This window comes from Sinohyriopsis cumingii, chromosome 2 (genome assembly GCF_028554795.1).
Source record: "Sinohyriopsis cumingii isolate HCF-2022 chromosome 2, ASM2855479v2, whole genome shotgun sequence".
NCBI lineage: Eukaryota > Metazoa > Mollusca > Bivalvia > Unionida > Unionidae > Sinohyriopsis > Sinohyriopsis cumingii.
This window is the reverse complement of record NC_142962.1, coordinates 121,513,471-121,540,117: the sequence shown is the minus strand read 5'-3', so window position 1 is coordinate 121,540,117 and position 26,647 is coordinate 121,513,471. Positions and strand designations below refer to the sequence as shown.

The window sequence follows — 26,647 nt, the reverse complement described above, 5'->3', positions numbered from 1 at the left end:
ACTATTTCCAAAGTAATCCAGACAAAAAATCATTGTAAATCCAGCTTCACAAAAACTAGGCGTGACTCCATTTCCAAGGTCAATGTCGCGTTTCCTATACCGTGGAATAGTCCCTTAATATTTACATTCCAATTGTTTTATTTAGAAAATATCAACAGTGCAGCACATATGTATTTAATAATCTGTACATTTGTTGCTGAAAATAAAATCGAAACATTTTCTTTTTGTTTTGATGCATTGTTGTAAATAAATGATTCGAGTTCCAACTATCATTTCGCGGACATTTACCACAGGGAATTGGGGCCCCGAGTGCCCGAGTGGTCTAAAGCGCTCTCCGTTACGGATCACTGCCATCTCACCTCTGTCTTCGTGGGTTCGAGTCTCAGATTCAGCCAATGTGGGTATGTGAGACAGCTTGCCAGTAGCTTCTCGTTGGTCGGTGGTTCTTTCCGGGATTTTTCCGGGTTCTTCCTCCACCATTAATACTGGTCGCCATGTATCGTGTGCTGAAAAATGGCGTTAAACCCTACAACAACAACAACCACAGGGAATTTGGTGCGGTCTTGCCCATGCAGAAGAGACACTGACCTTGGAAATGGAGACACATGGACACGCTAGAAATGTATTATTATACACGATAATTACTAATAGTATATTCACAAGATTCTGTCCTATACTTAGTTACAAGGTAATAACTCTAGAAAAATGGCATTTTGGTGGAGATGTATATCTTCAAATGATGACGATGACATCAACAAAGTTTCATGGCGGTCCATTAAAATCTTGCACTAACCACATCGTGTCGTACATTGCATTAAGCTGCAAGACATAAAGAGCAATAACTCTAACAAAAATGTGTTTGTATATATGATATCTTCAGTTGATGACCAATATATTCAACAAGTCAAAAAAGGTAATAGGACAGTAACTTGCACATGCTCACTGATGTGTTGATGATGCATTGCATCTTCTGACGATGATTATTTTGTTTACTGCATATTAAAAAAGAAATGTGTTCTCACGAAATAACTCTTTTTAACCATTGCCCTTCCCCACCTCTTGGCGTGATAACAGTAAGTGCCTTATTATCTCACCTGGCTGTTAAGGCCAAGTGAACTTGTAGTATCGCCGTTCGTCCGTCGTGTGTTGTCCGATGCACTTCGTTTGTTGTTCGTTCACAGTTGTTATAGATTTATCAAAAACTGCTAAACCAGTTTTTCATCCGATTTTAGAGACGGCACGTTGACATCAAGACCTTTCAAATATGTTCAGTGGGTGCTGATCCTTTATCTAATATAGCCGCCGTTACTCAAAATAGGAAAAATCGTTAAAGAAATTGTTTCCTCGAAAACAGAACAATGGAATCTGAACAGATTCGACAGAAGGCATCCTGACATGAAGATTCTTTAAGTCTGTTCAAATTATGCCGATCCACCTTTACATATGATCGCCCTAGAATTAGAGAAACAGTCAAACGATTTCTCAAAATCTGTTAAAGATAATCTGACCAAATTTGATAGAAAGCATCCTGTCATATATATGATTATATCTTTGAGTTTTAAACAAATGCTGCCGTTCCGCTTACGAACTACGGTTGCCGTTACTGAAAATAGAACATTTGAAAGACTTCTACTATTTATAACTGCTCACAAAAGTTTATGTAAACGATGCATATATACAATCATTTATTTTATTCAGCTTTTACTTAAAAAATATTTATAAATTATTTAAAAACAATTTCATAAATCACTGAAAGAAATCTGTCTTAAAATTTGACATAAAACATACCAGGATAAATGTCTTTAAATGTGTACAATTTATGCCGTGTCGCGATCAGAAATAACCTTCGTTACTAAAAATAGAAGAAACTTGAATCGACTTCTCAGAAACTACTCAGCATAATTTTATGAAATTTTACAGAAACATTCCGACATTGAATGCTTTCAAAATGTTATATTTGATGCATATTTGGCTGCCATTACTGAAACAAGTGGTCCTAGAAATGACTTCTTATCAAATACCACTTACGAGAATTTCACTAAAGTTAATATAAAATATCCAGGCACAACGGGATTTTTTTAAAATACAAAAACTGGCAATTTGCCATCCAGTATGTCTTTGTTAGTAAAACAGATTTTACAATATTTTTTTTATAAATACAAAGCCAAAAATCCTGCTATAACAACCTCTTATAAAAGGCTGCTCAAAAGAATTGGACCAAATTGTACAGAAAGCTTACCAGCTTCAAATTTATACAAACGATGCCGATCCGCCATCAACTATGGTCACCATTACTAAAAATAAGAAAGCATTTGCAACAATCGCTAAAAAGAATTTAAACACAGAAGAAAGCGTCATGGCATATCGTTCCGTCATATTGGACAAGTTATATCGATGTACTATGATATACAGGGGCGGATTAAGGCTCACTGGTGCCTTAAGCACTGACAAATCTTGGTGCCCCCCACCTTTCAACGTACACCTAGGAAGATAACCCTAGGGTACACCATGATCAAGAAACAGAACATTACGATCAATTTGCACTAGTTTTATCAATTTTTTTTACAAATCTTCATTCGTTTTTTCTTTTCACCCTTTTCTCAACTTTGTGGTGCCCCCTTTGGCCCTGGTGCCCTAAGCACGTGCTTAGTCTGCTTAATGGTTAATACGCCCCTGATGATATATAGATGCTAATATAAAACTTGAGACCTGAAAAATGTGTACATCAGAGTTGGATGACATTTCTTCATAAACTAACCTACTGACCCACATTACTTGCCAACAGCTCTTACATTTGACTATTAGGCAGATATCCGCCAGGTTAGCGACCGCAGGTGCATTTGGGACCCTTGTGTCTAAGGTCGCTTTTCTTTTCTTTTTTGGGAGGTGAGGGCTACTTATGATCAATACACTTTGAACCAGTTCTTCAAATTAGGTCCGTGTAATTTTTGAAAGGTGACCTTCGATCTTTTACAATCTTAAGCTTGAAGACATCAACTGAAAAACGATGCCGTGTCCAAACTTTTCATCTCGAAAACTTGACTTGAAAGGTGGACATTTTTACGTCTTTCAAATTATTACGACGAAAGATGGAAACTGTTTTCATCTTCTGTCCTATCTTAAATGGGTTTTTAAAATCCTTTCTTTTTTCTCTTTCAAAGTGAGGCTTTGAAATTCATATGTCGAGAATGATTTCGCACAGAATGGCCATTCGTTATACAAAATTAGCGATGTCTTGACATCCGTTAAACAAAAATAGCAATATCGTGACATTAGATTTCTTTTTTTTTTTTGGGGGGGGGGCAACATTTAGATATTTTGCTGATGATGTTGTAAGCGCAACAAAACGAAAAAAAAAAACGCAAGCACAATTACCTAAATCTTTGATATCATGTAAATGTCTAGAAATTTAAATTACAATAAATAGCTGTACATTTGCCACCAAACTTGTTATAACTTAAGTGCGACAGCAGAAAGGGAGCATATTGCTTTTAAGCTCTCCGTCTGTCCGTCCTTACCAAACTACACTGTCCGTCCTTAGTTATTTCTGCAAGATACTACAAAAGCTATCTGACCTAGAGTAATGAAATTTTGGGACTATTATGGCATTGTTGTCTTTTATCTTTATATATTTTAGATCTTGTAATGAAAACCAGTGATACCGTTTTATGAAGATCGCACTAAAACCGTACATAGTGCAGTCAAACTTTATTGGGTTATTTGTTTGCATCTTTAAACTGATTCAATTTTCGGTACATGATTGCAATAGTCTAGTCTTTTGAACTTGAGTTTGCAAATATTAAACAAATACGGGGACTTTGATTCATCAATATGGCACCAAAAACAGTATTTTAACCTACAACCATGAAATGGCGGAGCCATATTTGTATTCATGCTTTTCAGACAATCTTTTTTATTTTTTAATTTACATTTTTGAACACTAAGTCCACAAAAGCCAAACCCACTCGGTATGGAAATTTCCAATTTGCTAGCCATGTTTGTTTGAATATGCTGACGAAATTATGTTTTCATGTCGTATTCCATATTCCAAATGAACGGCAAAAGATATGTGAACTGTGAAGGGTAGTGAAATATTAGACCTAATAATTCAGATAATGAGCAAATTTTTGCATATCATTTCGTCATGCTATCAAATTAGAGTAATTTAGAATTAATTTAGTCCATTAGTGAATGTTACAACTTTAATGGTTTTTATAATTTTAGTCAATATCATCTCTTGTGCAAATAGATTCTGTGTAATCTTGCCACTCATGGTCAGACATGAAAGACGGGTTTCGTGACCATATGTGGCGTGTGAAAGCGCTCATAAAGCTTTATGGCTCAGTTTCAACACATGCGTCTGACTTTTCGGCCATGAAATCAACGCATATTTAAGAACAAACAAACGAGTACCAGGATCTACACTATAAATGTACACATTATACATTCTGGTATTTTTTTTTTATAGCTGTCCGTAGTTTTAAGTTTCCAAACCCTAGAGCGTCTGAGTGGGTTTAATGAAGCTTTCAGGTTCAGAAACAGTTGTAAGCTGCCGTTTAGTTTGAGTTAGAAATTTAACACCGGCGTCTATGCATTCCCTAAAACCATACGGAAGAAGTCAATTATACTGACTAATTAAAAAGTTTCGCCCAAACCTGGAATTACGATATATATATATATATATATATATATATATATATATATATATAGTTTTTGTCGATAACTGTGGTTATTTATAGAACGGTAGGTAAAATAAAGTACTTACTTCCCTTGTGATTGACCATCATACTACCTTTACACAGATCATGCGGATTCGAGTATTTTCTTTACTTTATTTGATTAACATCGATTGTACAAGTTGGGAACACTGATATAAAAGTATGTACATGTATACTGATGTATATGTACCTTAGTACTTCATAAAACCTACATGTTCGTAACAATCTTCCCCTTAGGCTGACACAACCATAGGTTTTGGAGAAATCATCGAATATAACTTTTTCCCATTGTCTGTGCGCATGCCCAGAGTACTTTAAAGAATAATAAATCCCGAGAGTACCTGATGAGGTTTTAGTTGAGGATAAAACATGTTACCACTCTGGTAGCCTAAGTGGCCTCGGGTACGGGAAGTCGCGTGTTCGAACCCCGACCGAGTCATGCCAGAGACTTATAATAATGGTACTAACAGCTGCCTTGATTAGCGCACATCATTAAGAGGCTAGTGTTAGAACTAGTCGGCCTGGTGTCAGAATAATGTGATTGGGCGGTACATGATTCTACATGTCTGCGACACGATGCCCCAGTGCTGGACATCACTATAAACTGCCACAATGCAGACATCGTAATGATATGTCTAAAGTTGTTCAAGCCACGTTAAATATTTAAATCACACACAATCCCACCCCCACCCCCTTGCCCATACACACAAACTGTCAACTACTCTTTAGTCCACCCTGTCGTTTATGGCGAAATGGCCGAAGACTACTTGAATCCAAAATCATTTAATCAGTAGGCCATTCGAAAGTTTTTAGTAAAGAACAGTCACACTAAACAAAGCCTAAATTTACATGTTAAATACAAAATTGTGTTCTTCATGCCAAATAAATATAATAACAAATATAGCTCCACAAGTACAGATAAGCAAAATTTGATTTATCGAAGGTATCTTTACCCATAACGGCTGTTTATTTTATTACCTGTGAATTATCAAAGAATTAATTTTACTTGTTGCTCTGGTTATATCAGAAGGATAAAATAAATACCAAGTCCAAACCTCTTAAAACTCTCCCCAACTCCAAGTCTTACTCGAAAAAAATCTGACCAAGCAGAAAAGCCGAACATTTCGAGTAACATTCTTAAGTCTTCAGTCGGAACTAACATAACTATAACATAACCAGGGAAAGGAAGCTCTAACATAACTATAACATAACCAGGGATAGGAAACTCTTTATTTACATCAACAAGTACCATCCATTCTTTTGATATGCAAATGTAAAGGAAAGCAAGGGTTTTAATGCTTTCTGGGTCAGGAAAGGGCTATTTATAGTATACATTTCGTAATCCATACTGATTCTATATTTTATCACTGACAGAAAATATACAAGTTTCAGTTTATTTTTGAATAAGATACAATAATGATTTGTGTACTCAACTTTAATGTTTAGAGCAGTATACTTAGAAAATAATAAGTTAAAGTTTGACTTTTAAAAAAAAAACGAATTGCTCTTGATAAATACTGTTTTGGACAAATTGCATCACTCCTATTTTATGGGTGATACAGTAAGAAATGTTTATTCGTAAACTTCTTACAAAATGGATTGCTGCTATCTTATAATTTATTGAGGGGACTGTTCTTTAACCAAAATGAAGTATATTTTCCATTTATTGGTTGTCAATTCTGAGATCACATTTCGCATGTTTGGCTATATATGGCGGCCAATATATCTGGTGGAAGAGGAACCTGTGAAAACTCCGGAAATAACCAACGACTCACTGGACGCTACGGACAAGCTTTCTTACATACCCACGTCCACAAAGCCCGAAACTCTAACAGATGTGGACAACAGTGAGATGTTAATGATCTGCAAAGGCGAGTGCCTTAGAATATCGGCCACTCAATGACGTTATCTCATATTCCGTTAATCAACATTTAAATAATAATAAAAATATTTTTTTTTTTTAAAGTGAGAGAGAAGTTTTTTTTTTCTTCTTTGGTATGCGTTTAATTCAATGTTAAGATTTTTTATTTAGAATATGAGTTGGAGAATGGTTAGGTTTCTTTCATTAAAACAGTGCTACAGCTTACTATAGAACCTAGTGGCTCGGGGGTTTGGTGACTTTTGCTATTTCTTGATATCAGGGTCAAACCAGGATCTAAATAACACAAGCGAAACCGGTGATACATGAAGACTCCAGCTGTAAAATTGTTGTAACGACGTACATGTAAATCAGTGTCTACTACAACCACTTTGAATTGCCACCTAGGCGTTGCTGTTTGTAATTACCGTCACTTAACGCCCATGTTTGCACGTGGGCCCTTTCATTTATGCGCTTTTGAGTACTTATAAATTTATGCGTTTATACGCTTATTTTTAATGCCGCCCAAACTATCTCATATTTAATTTAATTATTGAAATTCATTTTTATCCATTACATTGATGGTTTTAAGTGCTTCCCAAAATAGAACAATAGTAAAATACAGTAAACTCAGTAATTATTCCATCTTTACGCTGGCAATGATCTATTTCCAACTGATGCAGAGCCCACAGCTCTCGGAGTTTCGTCAATGATCTTCGGGTCTTGTTGACGACCCGTGCAGATCCTCATCAAATGATTTTTCATGTTTGTGTTATTCGTTTGATTCTCTTTCTGAGTGCCTCGCCCCTTGCATCTTGAAGAAAAGTCCTTGATACCAAGGCAGAGACCTTGCGGAGACTGTCGAAGAAGGTCCACAATGATGGCTGTTTTTAATCAATCGGCTGCGAAAATGCCAGATTCCAATTCTCACACAAGTTGCTTGTGCGGTCATTTTCATCAAGAGTGGCATGGTGTGCATTCCACATTAATGATGGGACTTGACGAGGCAGACATTCGGACTAGCGAAACATCATCACATCCATCTGCCCTGGGAGGCTGAACACATCGGAATGCCCGTCACATTCGTCGTGTCGAAATAATGTTGCAACGCCTCAGTACCTGCTGAGGGTATTGGTATGCAGAAATCACATGTCTTCAACGACATCATCCACATGGATAACGGGCCAATCCATCCATCATCCCATACAAAGCAGGAACTCTTCCTCAGTCTGGTAGAGTTTATTCAATCCAGCATCAAGCACAGCACTAGGCAGGATCTGAGCTGGCCCATGTCTTGACTAAAGAGTTTGCTCCCCTTCCCCACACCGAGCTCACTTTTTTTTTAATGGAGCGGGAAACATATCCGATGTTTCAGAGCAAACGGTGGTGGGGTACTGCTGAAGAGAAACAGCGGCACATTCTCCGTGAAGTACACGAGAGAAAGCAACATAATAATAAAATGTCAAACAGCGCGACAAGTCGCGATTTCTAGAATCGGACAAATTGGAAACCAAAATGTTAGCATAACCAAACATAATAGGACAAAGGCGAGCAGCAGAACATCCCCACCCCCTTCCTATATACTAATAAAAACAAACGTTAGAGAACTCACCAACTACATTCGCAGCAAGGTTCATGACCTAGCAAAGACCCTCCTTGTAACATTAATGACAAATTTTATGTTATACCCATATATATTCACTTTTTAGTCACTGATTTTGTTTTTTGTTTGTTTTTTGGGTTTGTTTTGGGGGTTTTTTGTGCTTTTTTTATAAATATATTGCTAAAACAGTATGCCGCAAAAAAATGAAACATGGAAAGAACCAATAGTCTTCGCTAATAAAAAAATATTTATTCATCTTGAATGGAATCATCGTTGCTTTATCAAGGCATTACCATGACAAAGCTGGCATGCACAAGCCACAAGTGGGTAACATTTAACTCGTAATCAGTCATATATGTTATAACAAATGTATTATTGAGTCACTTTACTTAGAATATTTCCTTTCTCAAATGGTAATTTGCTTTATTTAAACTTCCTCACCTTCAGTAGCTTGCGTTATTTTCTTTATGTTTTATTTTTCATAGAAAAAGAACTAACGTGCGGCAATTTAATTACACGATCACTCACGAACGGATGTGACGTTTTGCGCAATGGTAGTTATTGCACAGTATTCATATATATTTCACACAGAAAAGTAAGGATTTGATAGTTATGTATTACTTTTTTACTAATATACATGATAGTAGTAATGAATAATGTATACAGAAAATGGGCCTCTTTTGTACCGAGTCTATTAGGCACTAGTCCGTTTTGACCATGGGCCTTTTTCGTAGAGGTCAGGTTTTACCCTGAACCTAGATAGCAAACCCTGCTGTACTAGAACTCGGCGATGTGTTATTGCTTTGGAGAGCACCGGCCAAACAGTCCGGAATGCCTCCAGGCCGATAAGCAATATGATTAAAATCTCCAATGTCCTTCACTTCAATCAGATTGGGGCGATAAGGGGAACTCTAACAATAATGCTCATGATCACACAAAGACGACAGAACAAACAAGCTAGGCAACAGGCCAGAAAACAGTACGGGGCTGTCAACCCATAAACACACAAAAGCAGGATCACACAGGATATAAGCGAAAATAAAATAATTAAGTAGAAAATAAATAAAAGAAGCACAAATGGAGACTAAACAGGGTCTCAGCGATATGTGTAAAATAAAATCACCCCCCCCCAAAAAAAAAGTATTATAACGGAAAACTGATATGCCAGAAATAAGATCACACTGTGATTGGAAATACACAACTTTACATTGGAAGACAATAATAATAATTAAAAAATAAAGGAATTTGGTTAATGGGTAGTAATACGCGGGGACGTAAATGCCCACAGTGAAGTATGGGGAAGCAAAAAAAAAAAAACAACATGAAGGCAATATTATCGAAATATGGATAGTATCAACGAAGCTGGAGACATACCGTTTGTCACATCAGATTGGGCCAAGGCCCTAAACGGCAAGAAAACCACATTCTCGGGGAAGACACCCTAGGATACGAAATATTAAAATAAAAGAAAATCTCCCCCAACAACCTCGTGACAGGAATAAGGAACCTAGTCAACAAAAATCAGGGACGCGGACGAAATCTTGAAAAGATGGATGAAAAGGAGCAGTAGATGCTCCCACTCGTAAACCCGGGAAACTAATCGATGACGTAAAATCATACAGGATCATATCACTAACAGATAACACAAGTAAAATCATGAAAACCATGATAAACAACCGACTTCATTATTTTTTAGAAACCCGGTGTCTAATATTTAATATGCAGAGCTGGTTCGGTAATAACCGTAGTACCATCGACCAAATAACCGTAGTACCATCGACCAAATAACTAGGTTGCATGACGCTATTAAACTAGCACTCCTGGTGCAACGGACAGTTTTCATGCACAATGTTAGTGTTGCATACGCCTGCCTGATATAAAAATTAAAAACAAAATACAATACATTAGTGAGGTTAAAAAGGTCCATAATTTTGGATGGGTATATTAAAGCAAAACATAAGAATATCATTCACTTGACCTGACAAGTCAATGGAAATTGATAGAATAAAAAGTTGAATCACCCCGTCCCCCAATTTATACGTGCATTTTTCATGTCCGAAGGCCATTTTTAAGAACACCTGATGCTCACAGTGCAAGCATACGCGATTTCCCGAGGTGACAATTTTGACAAAAACTGTACTGAAAAGCTTGATGCAATTCAAAATAGTTGCCATTCATGCAGTTTTCGAGATATTCTATTTGCCTTGAACCGAAGTGTCCACTACTATAAGTGGCTAGCTCTGCTTCCTAACCGACCATTGGTATTTCATTGGCTACATACTGTGTAGGGATTACATGATGTGAACATGCGTCACATCAGTTTAAAGAACACCACCAGCCGGAAAGACCAAATTCACAAGTATATACATATCTTTAATTATTACACAATCATAGCTGAAAAAGTCACACCACAGCTTTAAGTTAAGAAATTTGTCAGGGGCCAATTTACGAAACTGTCCCCTGCCACCTCAGCTACAAAAAAAACGAACCAAAATTCCCGACCCAATGGACGTCACAGTCTGTTTTCCAGACCTGTAGAAGGCATGTTGCGTGACGGGGGCGAAAGGGCGCATATATATATATATATATATATATATATATATATATATATATATATATATACTCTCTTGATAGCGGCACGCCACAGGATAGTGTCGTCAGCCCAACACCATCAATGATCTAGAAAATAACTGTTGACCCCAAAGACCTCGATCTATCGCAGTTCGCTGACGATATGGAAATCTGGGAATCTCCGCAAGAAGAGAAGTAATCCGATTAATCAAAAATGGTCTAAATGACCTAGGAAATGGACAGAAAATGGGGATTTAAACTAGCACCACACAAAAAAATAACACTTAGTAGTGTTCCTACCAGGAGGCCAAGACATCTTGCACCCATCAAAACTATTAATTAATTGAGTACCTATACAGTTTGAAAAACATGCAATGTTCTTAGGTATGATGCTCGATGAACAGCTCACACAGACGACACTCATCAAAGAGCTCGTACATCGGTGCAATCGAGATATCAACTTGCTTCACAACCGGTCCGGCCCTAGAATTTGCTGTTCCCAAGGCAATATATGGGGTTCCAAGGCAGTAAGTGGGCCCCAAGCAAAACATTGCACTGCGGAGTGGATTTCATATAAGCGCGGGGACCAAGGCGGTTGCCTCGTTCGCCTTGTCCTAGGGTCGGGCCTGTTTCGCAGCCTTAGATGCGGCATGTGGAGAGGAGGGCGATCAGAAAACGTTGGTGACTAGAGGTGCGTCGTATTACTGGTATACCGATTTACCATGGTATTGGTTTCCGGTGGGACGTAGCACGGTACCTTTTCACACTACCGGTGCGTCGGTAGGTTTCTTCAATAAGGAATGTACGGAAATTACCAAGGAATCTTAATACGACTTAAATGATATTAACAACATGTTTTGATTATTCACGACCAAAAACAGTTTTTTGAAACAAATTTACGACACTACTGTATCTGTCACAAATTAACGGTGAATGGTACAAATGTAATTGTATTTACGATTCTTTAATCTCATGTCTGACGTATGCCAACGCGGTGTCCAAAGGCAATGTTGTAAAACATATTCGGGCCAAATTCAACTGTATGAAATATTTCGGATTAAAATAAAGAAAACAAAATAGACCCCAAACACGTCACATCTTAGTTATGGACTAGCTTATGTGAATGTGTATATTATATACATTCGTTTATATGATTGGATTATTCTACGATCTTTAGGAGCGCCATTGTTTTCTGTCAGAAATTTATTTAATTTCTGATGTTCACTAAACGTTTTCTCGTTTGCTGAGTAAGTGTATTTTATGTTTAGGTGTAGGCCAGAGTCCATTCCCTATCGAAAAGTTGGTATTCGCCGACACCATTTTTTGGTGTCGGTCTGGGGTAGCCGCTTACTAGCCGGCCTAGCAAACTTAACGAACTTTCACCGAGATATACCTGCATGAAATCGATAGGAATATGATTTATTTTCTCAGATATTGCGATCATAGCATTCGTTATGACTTTAATCCGCTGATAGGCTAGCCTGAACAATAGCATAGCGTTGATGACTACACGAATCTCGCGACCTACATGTCAATGACATCAGAGTTCAAATAGTCACGCGATATCAACAATACATCATTTATAATGTTGCTGCAGGAAAAAAAATGAAACATATAAATGAAAGTCACGTCCTATTTACAGAAAAATAACAGAACATAAACTTCTAAAAATATTTATTCTGAAAACAACGACTAGAAATCTGCAAATGTTTCAGCAACTTGGAAAAAAAAAAACATATTCAACAAGCGGAGAGCACAGGTCAATGCGATAGTCACGTGATATTAACAAAATACATTGCCGACACGTGTTTAGAACTTGATGAATCTGGTTTTGTCGATCTTGCTGCGATACCGACAGGTTTCTAGTCGTTGTTCTCAGAATAAATATGTTGGGAATTAAGTGTACATTGTATTTATGTACAAGTATTACGTGACTTTTAATTAATATTTTCGATCTCTATGTACAACAACTTTCGAAATGGTATATTGTTGATATCGCGTGATTATTGGACCTCTGATGTCATTGACATGTAGGTTGCGAGATTTGTGTATTCATGTCACTCGGAATGCAAATGGCGAGTTCCAGGTAAAATTTCATCAACGCTGAATGTAGTTACATCTCGTCTGTCAGCTGATTAAAAGCATAACGACTGCTATATTCGCTATTTTTGAGAAAATAGATCATATTCCTATCTATTACATGCAGGTATATCTCGATGAACGGTCGTTTTAGTTTGCTAGGTCGGCTAGTAAGCGGCTACCCTATGCCGACACCAAATGGTGTCGGCGAATTCCAACTTTTCGATAGGGAATTGACTCTGACCCTACACACAACATAAATGTCCAAATATCAAAGAAGGGGGGTCAAGGGCTAAAGGAAACTCATACTACTTGCCCGGGTGTTAGCATTACATTCAATGCTTTCCTGCCTATTGTATCAGTAGTGTAGCTAGAACATTGTATGTTTCAATATCAGCACGTCCTATTTGTATAAATAGACTGTCTATTGTCATGGCGATGTCTTTCGCCGTATCAGCTATAGTGTAAGCTTAATCAACTAACTTTAGTTGAATTTGTTTTATTAAAACATACTTCAAGTAGCATGCACGTAATTTAAATTCATCTTCTATAAAGTACTGCCATTTAATTTGTATGTGTGTGTGTGTTGGGGGGTGGTGGTGTCTGTGTTGATGGTTCGAGCTTAAGTAGTTTCTTTTCCTTTATGTTAAAATATTAATATTTTCGAAATAATATATTTGATATAATATGGTGTTATTTTGCTATAAAACAAAGCAAGATATTTTCCACCTATTGACACATGGAAATAAAGCAAAGAAAGTGTCAGGTCCCTGACCTAGAACATTGAAATGTTGGTCCTTAATATAATTGCGATATACCATGGTACATACCGAGGTACCTTCAGAAATATCGCTGTATAGCCCATTTCATACCGAATTTAACCGAGTTGCTCCGTAATTATCCGAATAACCTCCCGAGTTACTTTATACTCCAGCCAATCAAAGCTGGTGGGCACATGTACATAACACAATGGCGTCCATTGTTGTTTAAAAATATTTCAGAAATATAATTAATTAAATGATTGAAATTTATTTGTAAATTATCCACAGACTTTCAAAAACAAATCTGATAAACTCATATGAAACACATTTTATTATAGTGACGTTTCATATGCAAAGAAAAAGTTTGAATAACTTGCTCTTTGATTGTCAGGATTAAATTTGTTTACTTCGACACCGTTTCCTTACTTACATGTACATGTCCAGATGCAAACAGCTCAAAGCTACGCTCTTGTCTGGGTTTGAAATCCGCCCTGGTTTCCAGAAAATAAGACAGGATGGTTCCAATATTAAATTTCGTCAATATCTGCGGCAGCATCGCTGTTGAATATGCATTTTTCAACTCGATAAACGATGTTGAAGTAGTTACAGAAGTTGATGCTGAAGCGTCCGCCATATTTTGCCCACCACCTATTGAGTGACTATTACAGTCAGCTGACCACCCGCCACGTGATCAAAATTCCGAGCAAATTACGAAGTTCACTGAAGTCTGCATGAAATGGGCCTTAGTGTGTTATAAAATGTTTCGTGGTTACCAGCTCTAGTCTTGACCCTTTACACTGCGCTGATACGAATCAAACTTCACTACGGCTGTCAAGTCTATGAATCAGGGAGAGCTGCCTTACTCCGGCAGCTGAATACGATCCAATCAAAAGCGCTCAGTGCGTGCACCTTAGTATTCAAATACTTCTACACAGGCAATCCTGACACCTTACGACACAAGTATCCGAAAGTATAACAAACTATTCAGAAAAAGAATGAAGAATCAAATACCCTGTGGGAAAATAATGGCAGAACTAAAGATAGACCGAAAAATCCCAGATATCAACCCAAACCCCGTGGACCTTCCCCACACCACTTTGACTTTAACCTAAAGACTATATGGGGCAAAAAGGACGCATCAGCAAGCCTAAGGGCCGCAGTATTAACATACATAGACAATAAGTACAGTACCTATAGCCGCATATAAACATATGGATCTAAAACTAAATACTCAGGCGTCTAAACTATAAAAAAGAAAAAACACGACAATACAGCAGCAGGAGTAGTCATTGCACAACTAAATATATTGTTTGGAAGATGACTACCGGACGAGTGTGCAATCTAAACCGTAGAATTTATAGCGCCGTTAGCAGCGCTCAACTGCGTCAGAACCAATCATGTAACGGAAGCAGTGATTTTGCTTGACATTGACATATGGCGGGCGTTTTCACTGGGATCGTAGTGTTGCTGATGCTGGTACGTAGTTTGCATGATGGAAGATATCGTACAGGCCGCAATTTCAGGCCACAATATCATGACGTTACGGCAGGCTGGCACTGGTAAAAGCTTCCTAGTTAACAATTTAAGCAAAAGACTTTAAAATATAAGCCATCATGCGTCATTTTCGGTTGGCCAATGAGAGTGCAGTATTTCATTCAGCGCATTGTTCTTGAAATGACTTTGCATTCCTAAAGGTATGATATTAAGTCAAACCTTTAATAGGAATACACAGTCGAATGCCTGAGGTAAACATCGGTACCAAATTTATGAAGCTACACAAAGCGTAGCTTGAAATATCAGCGTTTATTCTTAAATGGGTCGCGCGAGAAAGGATAGAAGTGTTTACCCTTATAGTTATTTTATAGTACATGTATGACAAGTCGATTGTAAGCAACGATACGAGCCCCTGTGCTCAGATAGGGCAAGGCAATAAAAAGTCGAGTTCGTATGTATCCCTTCCTGCATCCTAATTCCAAGAAAAGAAAAAGCGGACACAAAACTGAAACTAACCTCAATTAATCTATTTTCGAAAGCATTTCCTACAGCGTCACGGAAATAAAGAGCATGACCCGGATAAAAATTACGCAAAAGGGCAAGGATTGTGAGACAAGTCAACCATAGGCAGACAGCTACACAAATGACAAAGCAAAATTAGGAAAAATAAATTACCCGATCTTGAAAAAGTCATAAGACAACACTGTAATAAACAGTAAAAGAACATACAGAACCCTATTGGCAGTGTGCACAGGAAAGTACAGAAAAGGGGTAACAAGAACAAACTGCTCCCACTGCCCGACTCTGAAACTCTCATATATGTGCTAAACATTTGCCCTTATTACGGTCAAAAAAGGGCAGAACTACCCAGAACAGAAACACATAGGTGAACGAAGCACATATCCAAAAATGGGAAGGACATAAAATATCATCTTGGAATGTATAACAATAGGAAAATGAGGACAAGTTTAAGAAAAATAACAAACTCGAGAAGGAGAGGGAACTGGTAATACTAGGCCCGCCACTGCGAGAACTAGTTGTTAAAGAATAAACCCCCACCCCCACATAAGACTTGCTATGTCTAATAGACAGGCAGAAGGTTAAGCGATCCGGAGGAATTAACACACACTTAACATGAACACAGTAACCTCATAATTACTTAACATAATGACACTAAGAATCGCTTTTGGCGAGTGAGGCCGAAGGTCAAGCGAACAGGGAGAATGTTATATAGACACCCAGATATGCCACTGGACATAATGACGATAAATCTAGATCATTAAACAGACACACACACAACAACAACAACATCAACAACAACAGCAGCAGCAAAAGGCCACAAAGATGAAGAGCCTGATAAAGATCAGAAGGAAATAAAAAACATACAAACTACGCAAACCCGAGGGGAAGGGGACTGGTAATACTAGGCCCTCCACGGTGAGAACTAATACTTAAAACAAGATACCACTCCACCCCCACTCCCATCCAAGGTTCGGTATATCGCAGAGATAGACCGATGGACAAGTGTGCATGGAGAAAAGGTACAACCTAGGTAAGTAAACCTGAAAATAGGGACACTGTAACCTTAGATCGCAGGGTTTACAGACCACTTGCGTCCTCATTTACATTTAATAAGGGGAATAGGTGATATCTTGGAACTCAGATGAGTTTCCAGTCCCTTAAGTGTGCTGGGCCCGGTCCTGAGTAACAGGGACAGATCAGGTCAAGTGTTGGTGGTGGTGGTGGAAGGGGGCAGGATTGGGTTGTTGTTGCTTCCAAAATTTCAAAAAAATAAAGACAATGACTTTCCTCGAAAGGGTACCGAAGCAAAAGTATGTGTGTCTGTAACAGGACACACCTGAATGGATGCTTGGATCAATTGACAACACAAACGTGATGGAAGATAGAAGTTGAATTATATATATATATATATATATATATATATATATATATATATATATATATATATATATATATATATATATATATATATATATATATTACAAATAGAGTGATTCTTTCACGCTCTAAACATACGTCTCATTCAATTACTTATCCAAACATTCACAGATAGGAAAACGAAAAAATTATTCATATATTCAAAAATATGATGGTAAGATTCGTAAAATCTCACGTAATGATTATACGATTTAAATAATCTGATGTAATCTCATGTAATGAAATTGAGATTCAAATAATCTCATGGAATGTCATGTAATGTCATGTAATGCAAGTGAGATTCAAATAATCTCATGGAATGTAAATAAAATTCAAATAATCTCATGTAACCAAAATGACCCAATTGCACTCAATTGAAACAACAATCAATTTCATATAAATACTTGGAAGGCAGTATGGTGAAGCGTGTCAAGCAGATAACATAAGAGTGTTAATAAGGAATGAATGAAATATTTATGTATTGTTTTCTTTCCGAGTAGCCATAGCATTCATAAGACTGAGTGTGTCAGAGATTTTTCAAACGTCCTTTATAACTTCGTTGAAACTATATATATAATTGAAAACATCGTTTGTTTTAATTGTCAGGCAAATATGTGATCGCAAAGATTTAGGTTCAAAATATAACCTCTTGTAATTTGTTTACACGCATGTATCTATTTCTGTTTGTTTGCAAGTTTAATATTATGAAACATTTATGCATCCGTTTCGCTTGTCCACTCAACGAAATGTGATAGATAATGCCCCTCACCGTCAAAACGAGCATTTATTATCTCGCGCGAAACGGAGAATAACGACACAAGGGAGATAAGAGTAAAACAGCAGTCTACTGGAATAGACGGGTTACTGACCCTCCGATCTGGAACCAAGTGCTTGAATCTCGACTGCTGTTCTAGGATCTTAGTGTGTGACTACAGCAATATCCTGAGTCCATATCGAGTACACATTTAAACTTTTGTTCACATTCTTGCTTCTTCCAGCTACTTTTTACAGCTTGGTAACTTGTCTTAGAGAATGTAGAGTGCGTATCACATTCTCATTAGTCCATATTTTCTTCGAAATGTTTAAATATGAATCTGATTCTAGAGCGGAGATATTTCTTGAAAGACAAGAGTTTTGTCTCTGAAGGATTATCTCTGCATGTACACTCTCGCGTTGCACCTATGCGGTTCCTGTCTCTGTCCACAGCTCCGATACTTGCGAAGGTAAATGCTATCCTATCGAACAACGCTTGCTTGTTCTTGAATCTATTTCATCCTAGTCCTTCAGTGTAAGAATTCGACCTTGATAGTTATGTTTTGGGCGTCGAGGTGTTGCTGCCTAAATGACGGCGCTGTGTTGTATGTTTTGATGTCGAATGACGGTAACGAAAGTAAACCTTTTCAGGAATATCTCACAAACTTGGCGCTTTTTTACAATTTAAAGTTATAATGTATTAATCAGGCTTTACTTACTTTGATGTCTTTTTCCTAAGACATTCAGATTCTCACAAAAGCAAATGAACCTGGTTTCAAGTTTCATTGGCCTACATTTCAGCTGGCTGGAAAGCGATGGAAGCCGGGAATACCGAAATCGGGGAAAGCATAAGTATTAACGAAACGAATGTAAAATATTTTATGCTTATGTGAACTGTAAGCAACGTTTCGTTTCGTTCAAGAAACGTATTCCCCCATTTCAACCGACTTGAACATACTTCTGCATTCATCGACTACCGTCGCATTTCAGCAAATTAAAATGCATGTCAACGGAACATGAAAATGCGTCCATTTGCTAGTGTCAGATTTTGATTCCACCAGGATAAAAACAGTACTGTCAGTATATCATCAATTTTTGGAAGAGTGTCTATATGGGCTGCCAATTGTATACAATATTCAAGAAAATCTGACTACTCGTTCCGATGTCAGCCGATATCGGAATACGCTATACAAGGCTTTTATTTAAGCAGTAAGACGTGGTACTAAAACGAAAATAACATTTGATACATCTTGCATTTTGTATGATTATTTTCATCCACTCAGTAATCCACCGTAAGCCACTATGGCATTGATGAGGTATAGGCTGCATATGTTGGTAGAACTGAACAGCCATTGTTGAAATGCAACATGGGTGTAATCGTCCATTTAAAGAGACACAATAACTGTTCTTACCAGGAGACAATCAGTTCTTATATTCAAAATTGCAAATAAATTTTAGTAAAATTTGTAATGAGAATCTGAAATGAACAATGCGTTCTGTCAAGAAATTTCAACTTTTGATCGTCCCTTTATTATCTGTGTACAACTTCTTAATAATCTATTTTATTTCCAGCGGGGAGAGATGGCTCTTTTGAAGTACCATATAATATGAATATCAGTGGAACAGAAGTCAAGCTTGGTCTGACAGACACAATTGGAACGGTAAATGTTCATATTGTTGTAATTATAATTCGTAAATAAGGCAATTAATGTTTCGCAATCCATCAAATCCGAGTCAGAAAAACGTAGGCATGCCAATGAACAGTCACTATTTCTTTGAGGGAGGAACGATTAAACTGCAATCTTTATCGCTCAATAGCTTAGTTTCTCTATAGCGCAGTTATGCATAGCATCATGTCCTTGAATAAAACGTATAATAGCTTTTTCAAAAGAAATACAACCAACATTTTTTGAGTGCGCTAAACAACATTATACTATTCAAATACATCCACCCCTACTTTCACGAAAATATGCAAATACGTCGCATGCACGGGGTACGTATTTGTAGAATCGTTGTCATTATTTAACAGTTTCAAGCTGGAGTTTCTTTACAAATGCCCAGTTTTTATGTCAATGTCATTTCGAGAGAGAATAAGCTGAAGTACACACACACACACACACACACACACACACACACACACACATATATATATATTTTTTTTTTTTAACTCCGGGTTTGCTTCAGGACGTAGAATAAACTTTCTTAGAACTTTTTTTAAAAAATATTTGCGTAATTGTGTTAAAAGCTCATATTGCAAGACAACCATGCAGCCGTACATTTATACAACCTGTCTTCTGATTTCAGGACAAGTATCGTCGATTTCGGGAGATATTTAGCGTAAACACGGACATGTTTCTCGTCTGCTTTAGTGTAACTGACCCGGAAACTTTTGAAAATGTAAAGAACAACTGGCTGACTGAAATTAAACTTTTAACTCCAAGAGCCCCATTCATTCTTGTCGGCACCAAGTCGGATTTGCGGGACAACGAGGAGTACCTGAAGGAAAGCAAGAAAACCCCTATATCCATACAGCAGGGAATAAAAATGGGGAAGACATTCGGGGCAAAGGCATACGTTGAATGTTCTTCAATTAGCAATATCGGAATACAAGAATTGTTTGATACGGTCGTGATGGTGCTCTATCCAGAACTGTTCCAAAAGAACGACGAGGAGGCAAAGAAAGACAAACGTTTTTGTACTATTTCTTGACAAGTTTTCTTTGCAATGAATATCATGCTGATTCTTTAAAGTTAATGTAAAGATTTTTTGTCGCCAGGTTCCAATTGGAGACACTTTGCCATATCCATGTGAGACAATAATATATGAGGGAAGAGATGTTATGCACTCGCAACGTCTCAGTCCTTACAGAGAAAAACACCTCGAAGGTAATTCTTCAATTGTCGTAACTACTTGAATCATATGAGTAAAACGTGGTTGCGACCTAAGTACAGATAACATAGTATTCACACTGGTTGATGGAAAAGACCTGAGATATTACGAACATGGTTGCACTAGTAAAGGGGTGGACTTGGACAACTTTACAAAATTTGAACTCATTAATGCACCGTTTTACATTCGAGATGGGTTTTTTTTACATGTAGAAGAAAAGCCTGGTATGTTGCAGTTGAAATGTGATGGATGATCTTCCTTTGGTGTTTTATATGTTAACTTTAAGAGTACATTTGGGGCCTTTCTGCTAGGGTTTTACAGAAATAACGGAAAGGTCCTTGAACATACTTAACAAGCAAACTTACCCGTTATGTACTGTTAATTATTATAGGCAAATTGTTTCAGAATATTTAGAGTGGAGGTGAAACAAAAATAAAATACTCAACAGATATTTTTGTCTAATCCAAGTTAGTGGGAAGCGAGACATAACACTAAATATTCCGTCGTCATCGTCGTCATAGACAAAAGTATGTTAATGTGTTGGTTGCATTCTTTACTTTGCATATTCCTATGCCCATGAACATACCTGGCACGAAAAAGTATGAAGTTAAGACAATTTATTTACCACACTCGCTCACCCCTTATACCTTGTGGTCAAATTTAGAGTCATAGAACAATTATAGTTTAGGTTACAGTATTTTCATTTGCATATACTTCCTTGACGTCATGACGGATTTTCTTCATGCCATGAATAAATCATTATGACGTTATCACAATTTACCATACGACATGCTCGCTCACCCCTTTGACCTTAGGGCCAAAGTAGCAGTCGTATAAAATTTGCGTTAAGATTAGGGTCAGAGTTCCTTTCAATTGCTTGTATTTATTCACGCCACCACAAGTATTCCTATTCTACTTAAATATCACACGATTTTATTGTTTAACTTTTGGTATTAACATTAATACGAAACTGGAGTCGAATCTGCAAGAAGAAACATTATTTCCGTGCAGTAATTTGAAGATCGCCACCCTCTAAGGTTACCAAACTCTGTTTGTCTTGTTCTTGGGGTGAGGAAGATGCCTAATGCTTTTGCGGATCAAAAGGTCAAAGTCACAGTGACCGAAAATGGTTTTCAAACAATAGCATCAGTTTTACACCATATACTTAGAGCACACTTGTTGAATGGCTTGCACTTAGGATAAGGAAAAAGACCAAGGTAACTGCGACTGACAGGAGAAATGATTTCTGCACAAAACTGTCTGCAATCGAATATCCCTTTACCAGTAATTGTGTATGACTGAAACGTTGTTTAAGAAAGAAGCATATTGATTTTAGTTCAAAAATAAAAGTTCAAGGTAACAGTAACTGAAAGAAAAACTTTTTTGCACGTAGGTTGATGAAGATTTATGGAGGACTTGCACTTAATATGCAGAAGCAACATGTTGACTTTGAGGTCAAAAAGTCGAATATCAAAGTTATTGTGGAACAAAGAAATATTTATTTTGCAGAAAAGAAGTTCTCTTTAGTTCGTTGACCAACTTTGTGGGTGTCTTGCACATATGGTAATTTAAAAACCTTTAATTCTGGCGCCTAATGTCAGATGTCACGGCCATGACTAGTCTGATGAGAAAATAATAGTTTCTGCAAATTAAGTTTAGCTTAAGACGGCATACTTTGACCAAAGGTCGAGGTAGTTGAGACCTGTCGGTCATGAATCTCCAGACTAATCTCTTCCCAAGTAGTACCTACTTAGAGAACTAGGTTACAGTACCCTACTAGTACATACAGAGAAGACTACTTAAAATTCGGCTACGGTACCCTATAGTACGTACATAGAGGACTATTAAAAACTGCGCTACGGTACCCTACTAGTACTTACAGAGAGGACTATTAAAACCTGGCTACCGTACCCTACTGGTACGTACATAGAGGGCCATTATAAACTGGGCTACAGTACCCTACTAGTACGTACATAGAGGACTATTAAAAACTGTGCTATTGTACCCTACTAGTACTTACATAGAGGACTATTCAAAACTGGGCTACCGTACCCTACTAGTACGTACATAGAGGACTATTAAGAACTGGGTGGACGTACTAAAGCGTTATGATAAAATGTTGCAGACCTATTTCTAAACCATTAGGAAAGCTGAAACTCATGTGAAGTGTCAATGTAAACTAAATTACACTCGCATATTCGCACCGAACATCCCAACAGTTTCTAAATCGTTTCGTACATTTGTTAGTACATCAGAGCACATTATATCCGATATCAATATCATTGATGGCGATATAGTAGCTAGCTTAGCGAAGCAGACTTCAGGACATTATTTAAGTAAACTGTGTTTAAAATATTAGCCCAGTTCTGATTTTATTGTCAGAGGATTTTATTGTCCCGCCTGCAAAAGCAATAGAAACATGAGGACAGCTTCATTTCCGTCCTCATCAGTGACATCACCATGCCACTCAGACGTACACCTTCGATCGACTCCAAACATTACAAGAAAATATTGTGACCAGTCGGAACGCTAAATATTTTTTTTAAATTTCGAGTAAGATTTCACAGAATTTAATAACGGTTAATAATCGAAATGTTGAGTAACGTTTTGTGATAGAAAAAAAAAAAGGGTCAGGCCTAAATTTCACCAACCGAAATGAATCTTAATTTAAATTTAAGTCCACAATCCAATGATGTGATTGGTTGAAATTTTAATCTGACTCAAAATTGACCAATTAAATGTCTGAAGTTTAGATTTAAGACATGTGGTGGTGAAATTGAGACCGGATATGTTTCTTTTCTGTGTCTATGATTATCAAGATTGCAATGATCTTGGAAGAGTCAGAATGTATGAAAATAAAATCCTTATTGTTAATTTGCGTGATGAATTCCCGGACTACTCTCAGTGAACAATTATAGGATTTTATTTTATTTTAAGATTTCTTCGTTTCTTTTATAGATAAAAATACTTGTATCGTGTCAAGTAAAGTAAAGAAACCAATTTTTTAAATTACAAATGTCGAGAAATGTGTAGACTGGAACCGGATTAAGGTTGTCCTCAACTTTAGTGAACCAATGTGAATTTTGTAATGTTTGGTCTACGTGTATAACAGAAGTACGTCACTGAAAGAAGCTGAAAGCATGTAGGTAGTGGGTAGCGACTCAGAAATAGAAATTATGCTTCACTTTTATTAAACATCGCGAGTCTGAATGAAATTATAGCTCACATTGTATGTCATTTATCAGACATGACAGAACCATTAATAAAACCAACGTTTTGAAACAAGCTGTAAGCTGTGTGTGGTTGTGGTAGGGTTTTAACACTGAGATAATGTACTTCAATTCGACTTTTAAAAACAAAGTTAGTAGCTAAAGTTGACAAGTTTTATGAAAACGAGTGTTGACTCTGGCATTGTTAAACATCTTTTTGAATGGTATGTTTCCTTGTCTGACAAATTAATAAAAGAGAAAAAGAATTTAAAGTTGGTCACAAATTCTTTCATTGTAGATTAGCTGTTCTGCTTTTGCTCAGGTATTTCGAGCACATTCACGCATTTCACAGTGCATATCAACTTGCTATCACAGGTATCAAACAGTGTATTTATTTAAACATACTATTTATACTTCGTCGCAACTCTTTAATGAACCAAAGTTAATGCTATTTCTATTGGAAGGCGGGACACTACTTCTGACCTGTCAATCAAACTGACAAATTGACCAATCAAAAATAGGCATCGATTTCACTGCGTAGGTAAGCATTGCTATCCGCCACATGCTTACAAGCATTAGATCAAGACTGGTTCCTTTCTTACTACATTGCAGAGGAATTAGAATGATTATGCAGAAAATCACTAAAAGGTAACATAAAAATGGTTATCCGTTGTGCTTCGGGTACATGCGATTACAGATTGTCGTTATTTGAACGAATTATTTTTTTTAAATCGGAATTAAAACATCAGGTTGAAAAAATGCGTTGGAAGTGATACATTATTTATAATCATATTTTATATATAAATACACAAATCTGGTTTTAAATAATGATAATATTTGTTGTGCTTGTGAACATGTTGAATACAATTTTACGCTAATTTTATGCTTATTGTATATCATATTTGAGAAATGAAATTTTACATGCAATAAAGAAAATGTGTGCATGCGTGACGTTAATTTTTGTCTTTTAATACATTGTTTATTTTAATTTTAAAAAGTGGAATATTGCATCATGCTTCAACAGTGCTGATTTTATTACAATTTTCAAAATTGCACATTTACTTGTAACTGATGTCAACTTGACGAAACACAACCCTATACTTAAAATCTGGATTGGCCTAAATCCTATTCATATCTATAATTGCATAATTATATTTTGACGTCAATTATTTCGAAATGTTAAATTTAATTATTTTTAGTGCAGTTTTTATTGTGGAAGTTTTTTCAACAAATATTTTAACTTTATGAAGGGATGAAACTGATATAAAATATTTATTTTGTCTTTGTTAGGCTTGAGGCTATATATAACAGCAAACTATGTCCTGCCATTTATTTAAATTTGTATCGTGCTGACTTGAATAAAAATAAATCTCTTGCAAATTACTGATTTTATAACACCGGAAAATGTCATAACATCCATGAAGTAAGATGAAACGAGTCACACTGATTAGCGAACAAAGTAAATACGGGTAGAAATATATCCCCTGTTAACGCGCGCGCGCGCGCGCGTGTGTGTGTGTGTGATTTGGATTTTTACCGTAGGTTTAACAATTTTTCAGTCATATCGCTACGATGTTTGCAGTCTGACAGTTTATAGTGATGTCTAGCACTGGGGCATCATGCCGCAGACATGTAGCATGATGTCCCACCCAGTCACATTATCCTGACACCAGGCCGACCAGTCCTAACACTAACCTCTTAATGCTGAGCGCCAAGCGAGGCAGCTGTTAGTACCATTTTGGTAAGTCTTTGATTTGACTCATTTGGGGATCGAACCCACGACCTCCCACATCCGAGGCGGACGCTCTAACCACTAGGCCACCACAGCTGTCTAACGTGTCTGTAGTGCTTATTTCGATGTGCCATTATCATTTCCTTATTTTTTAAGAGATTATGATGTATGATCGTTTTATGTGGATCTGATACAATTTAAATCTACTCGATTATGAATGATCCCCTTACAAAGTGTTTGATCCGTGCAACTGATGATACACGTTAACGCGGCATAAAGAACGTAAAATATTCCCTTCAGTAACTAAGGCATCTTTGTTTAAATTGTTTATTTATTTATTGTAATTCTAACATTTGTTTTCCTAAACATAACTAAATTAAAATATTAATTCTAGATTTAAAAAAAGTACTTGTTCTATTCTTATATGACGATTATAGGTGTACGATATAAATTTAACGAGTGCAAATGCGTAAGAAAAGCTTTATTTTAAATTAAAGCAATCAAGCCATACTAGAAATTATGATAATTAATAAGAATGCATAATTTACAAGAACAGAAAGATTTGTTATTTTGTCCTCTTCCAGCAAACTGTCTTCTACGAAATTTGTTTGAATGTCCGTTCTTCATTGGCCGCAAGCAGGGTACTGCAACTTGACCTGATTTTCGCCATCGAAAATCCTAATTTCATGAATATATCCTTGTGTGTAGTAGTTCAAGTCTTTCTCTAACACACGATCTGGAATAATTTTGCAGTCATATAGGAAACTGTCAGACATATTGTCGAGAATATTGTCAATTTGAATCTGTTGATGACGTTACTGAATCCGCCATTTTCAATATCGCTGGCCAAGGAATTTTTGTTAAAACTACGTTAAAAAAACCAAAATCACACACCCACCCACCCACACACACACACACACACACATACACACGCGCGCGCTTGTATAGTGCAACAATTCAATCAACAAAAGATTCCGTTATTCTCTGATCGCTTCCAGTGCTTTGTGGAGTTCACCTTGCCTGGACACACACACACACACAC

General features: G+C 36.9%; 1 protein-coding gene across 1 annotated transcript in view; it reads left to right on the top strand.

The window, feature by feature from the left end:
* LOC149805716 (ras-related C3 botulinum toxin substrate 1-like) overlaps positions 1 to 24,817 on the top strand; it is a 43,124-nt gene extending 18,307 nt beyond the window's left edge. The window contains exons 2-3 of the mRNA XM_089950393.1: positions 19,348 to 19,436; positions 20,080 to 24,817. Of these exons, the coding sequence (XP_089806519.1) occupies positions 19,348 to 19,436; positions 20,080 to 20,484 (494 nt within the window). The 3' untranslated portion in view covers positions 20,485 to 24,817. The remainder of the gene's footprint in view (positions 1 to 19,347; positions 19,437 to 20,079) is intronic.
* Positions 24,818 to 26,647: the final 1,830 nt, after the last annotated feature.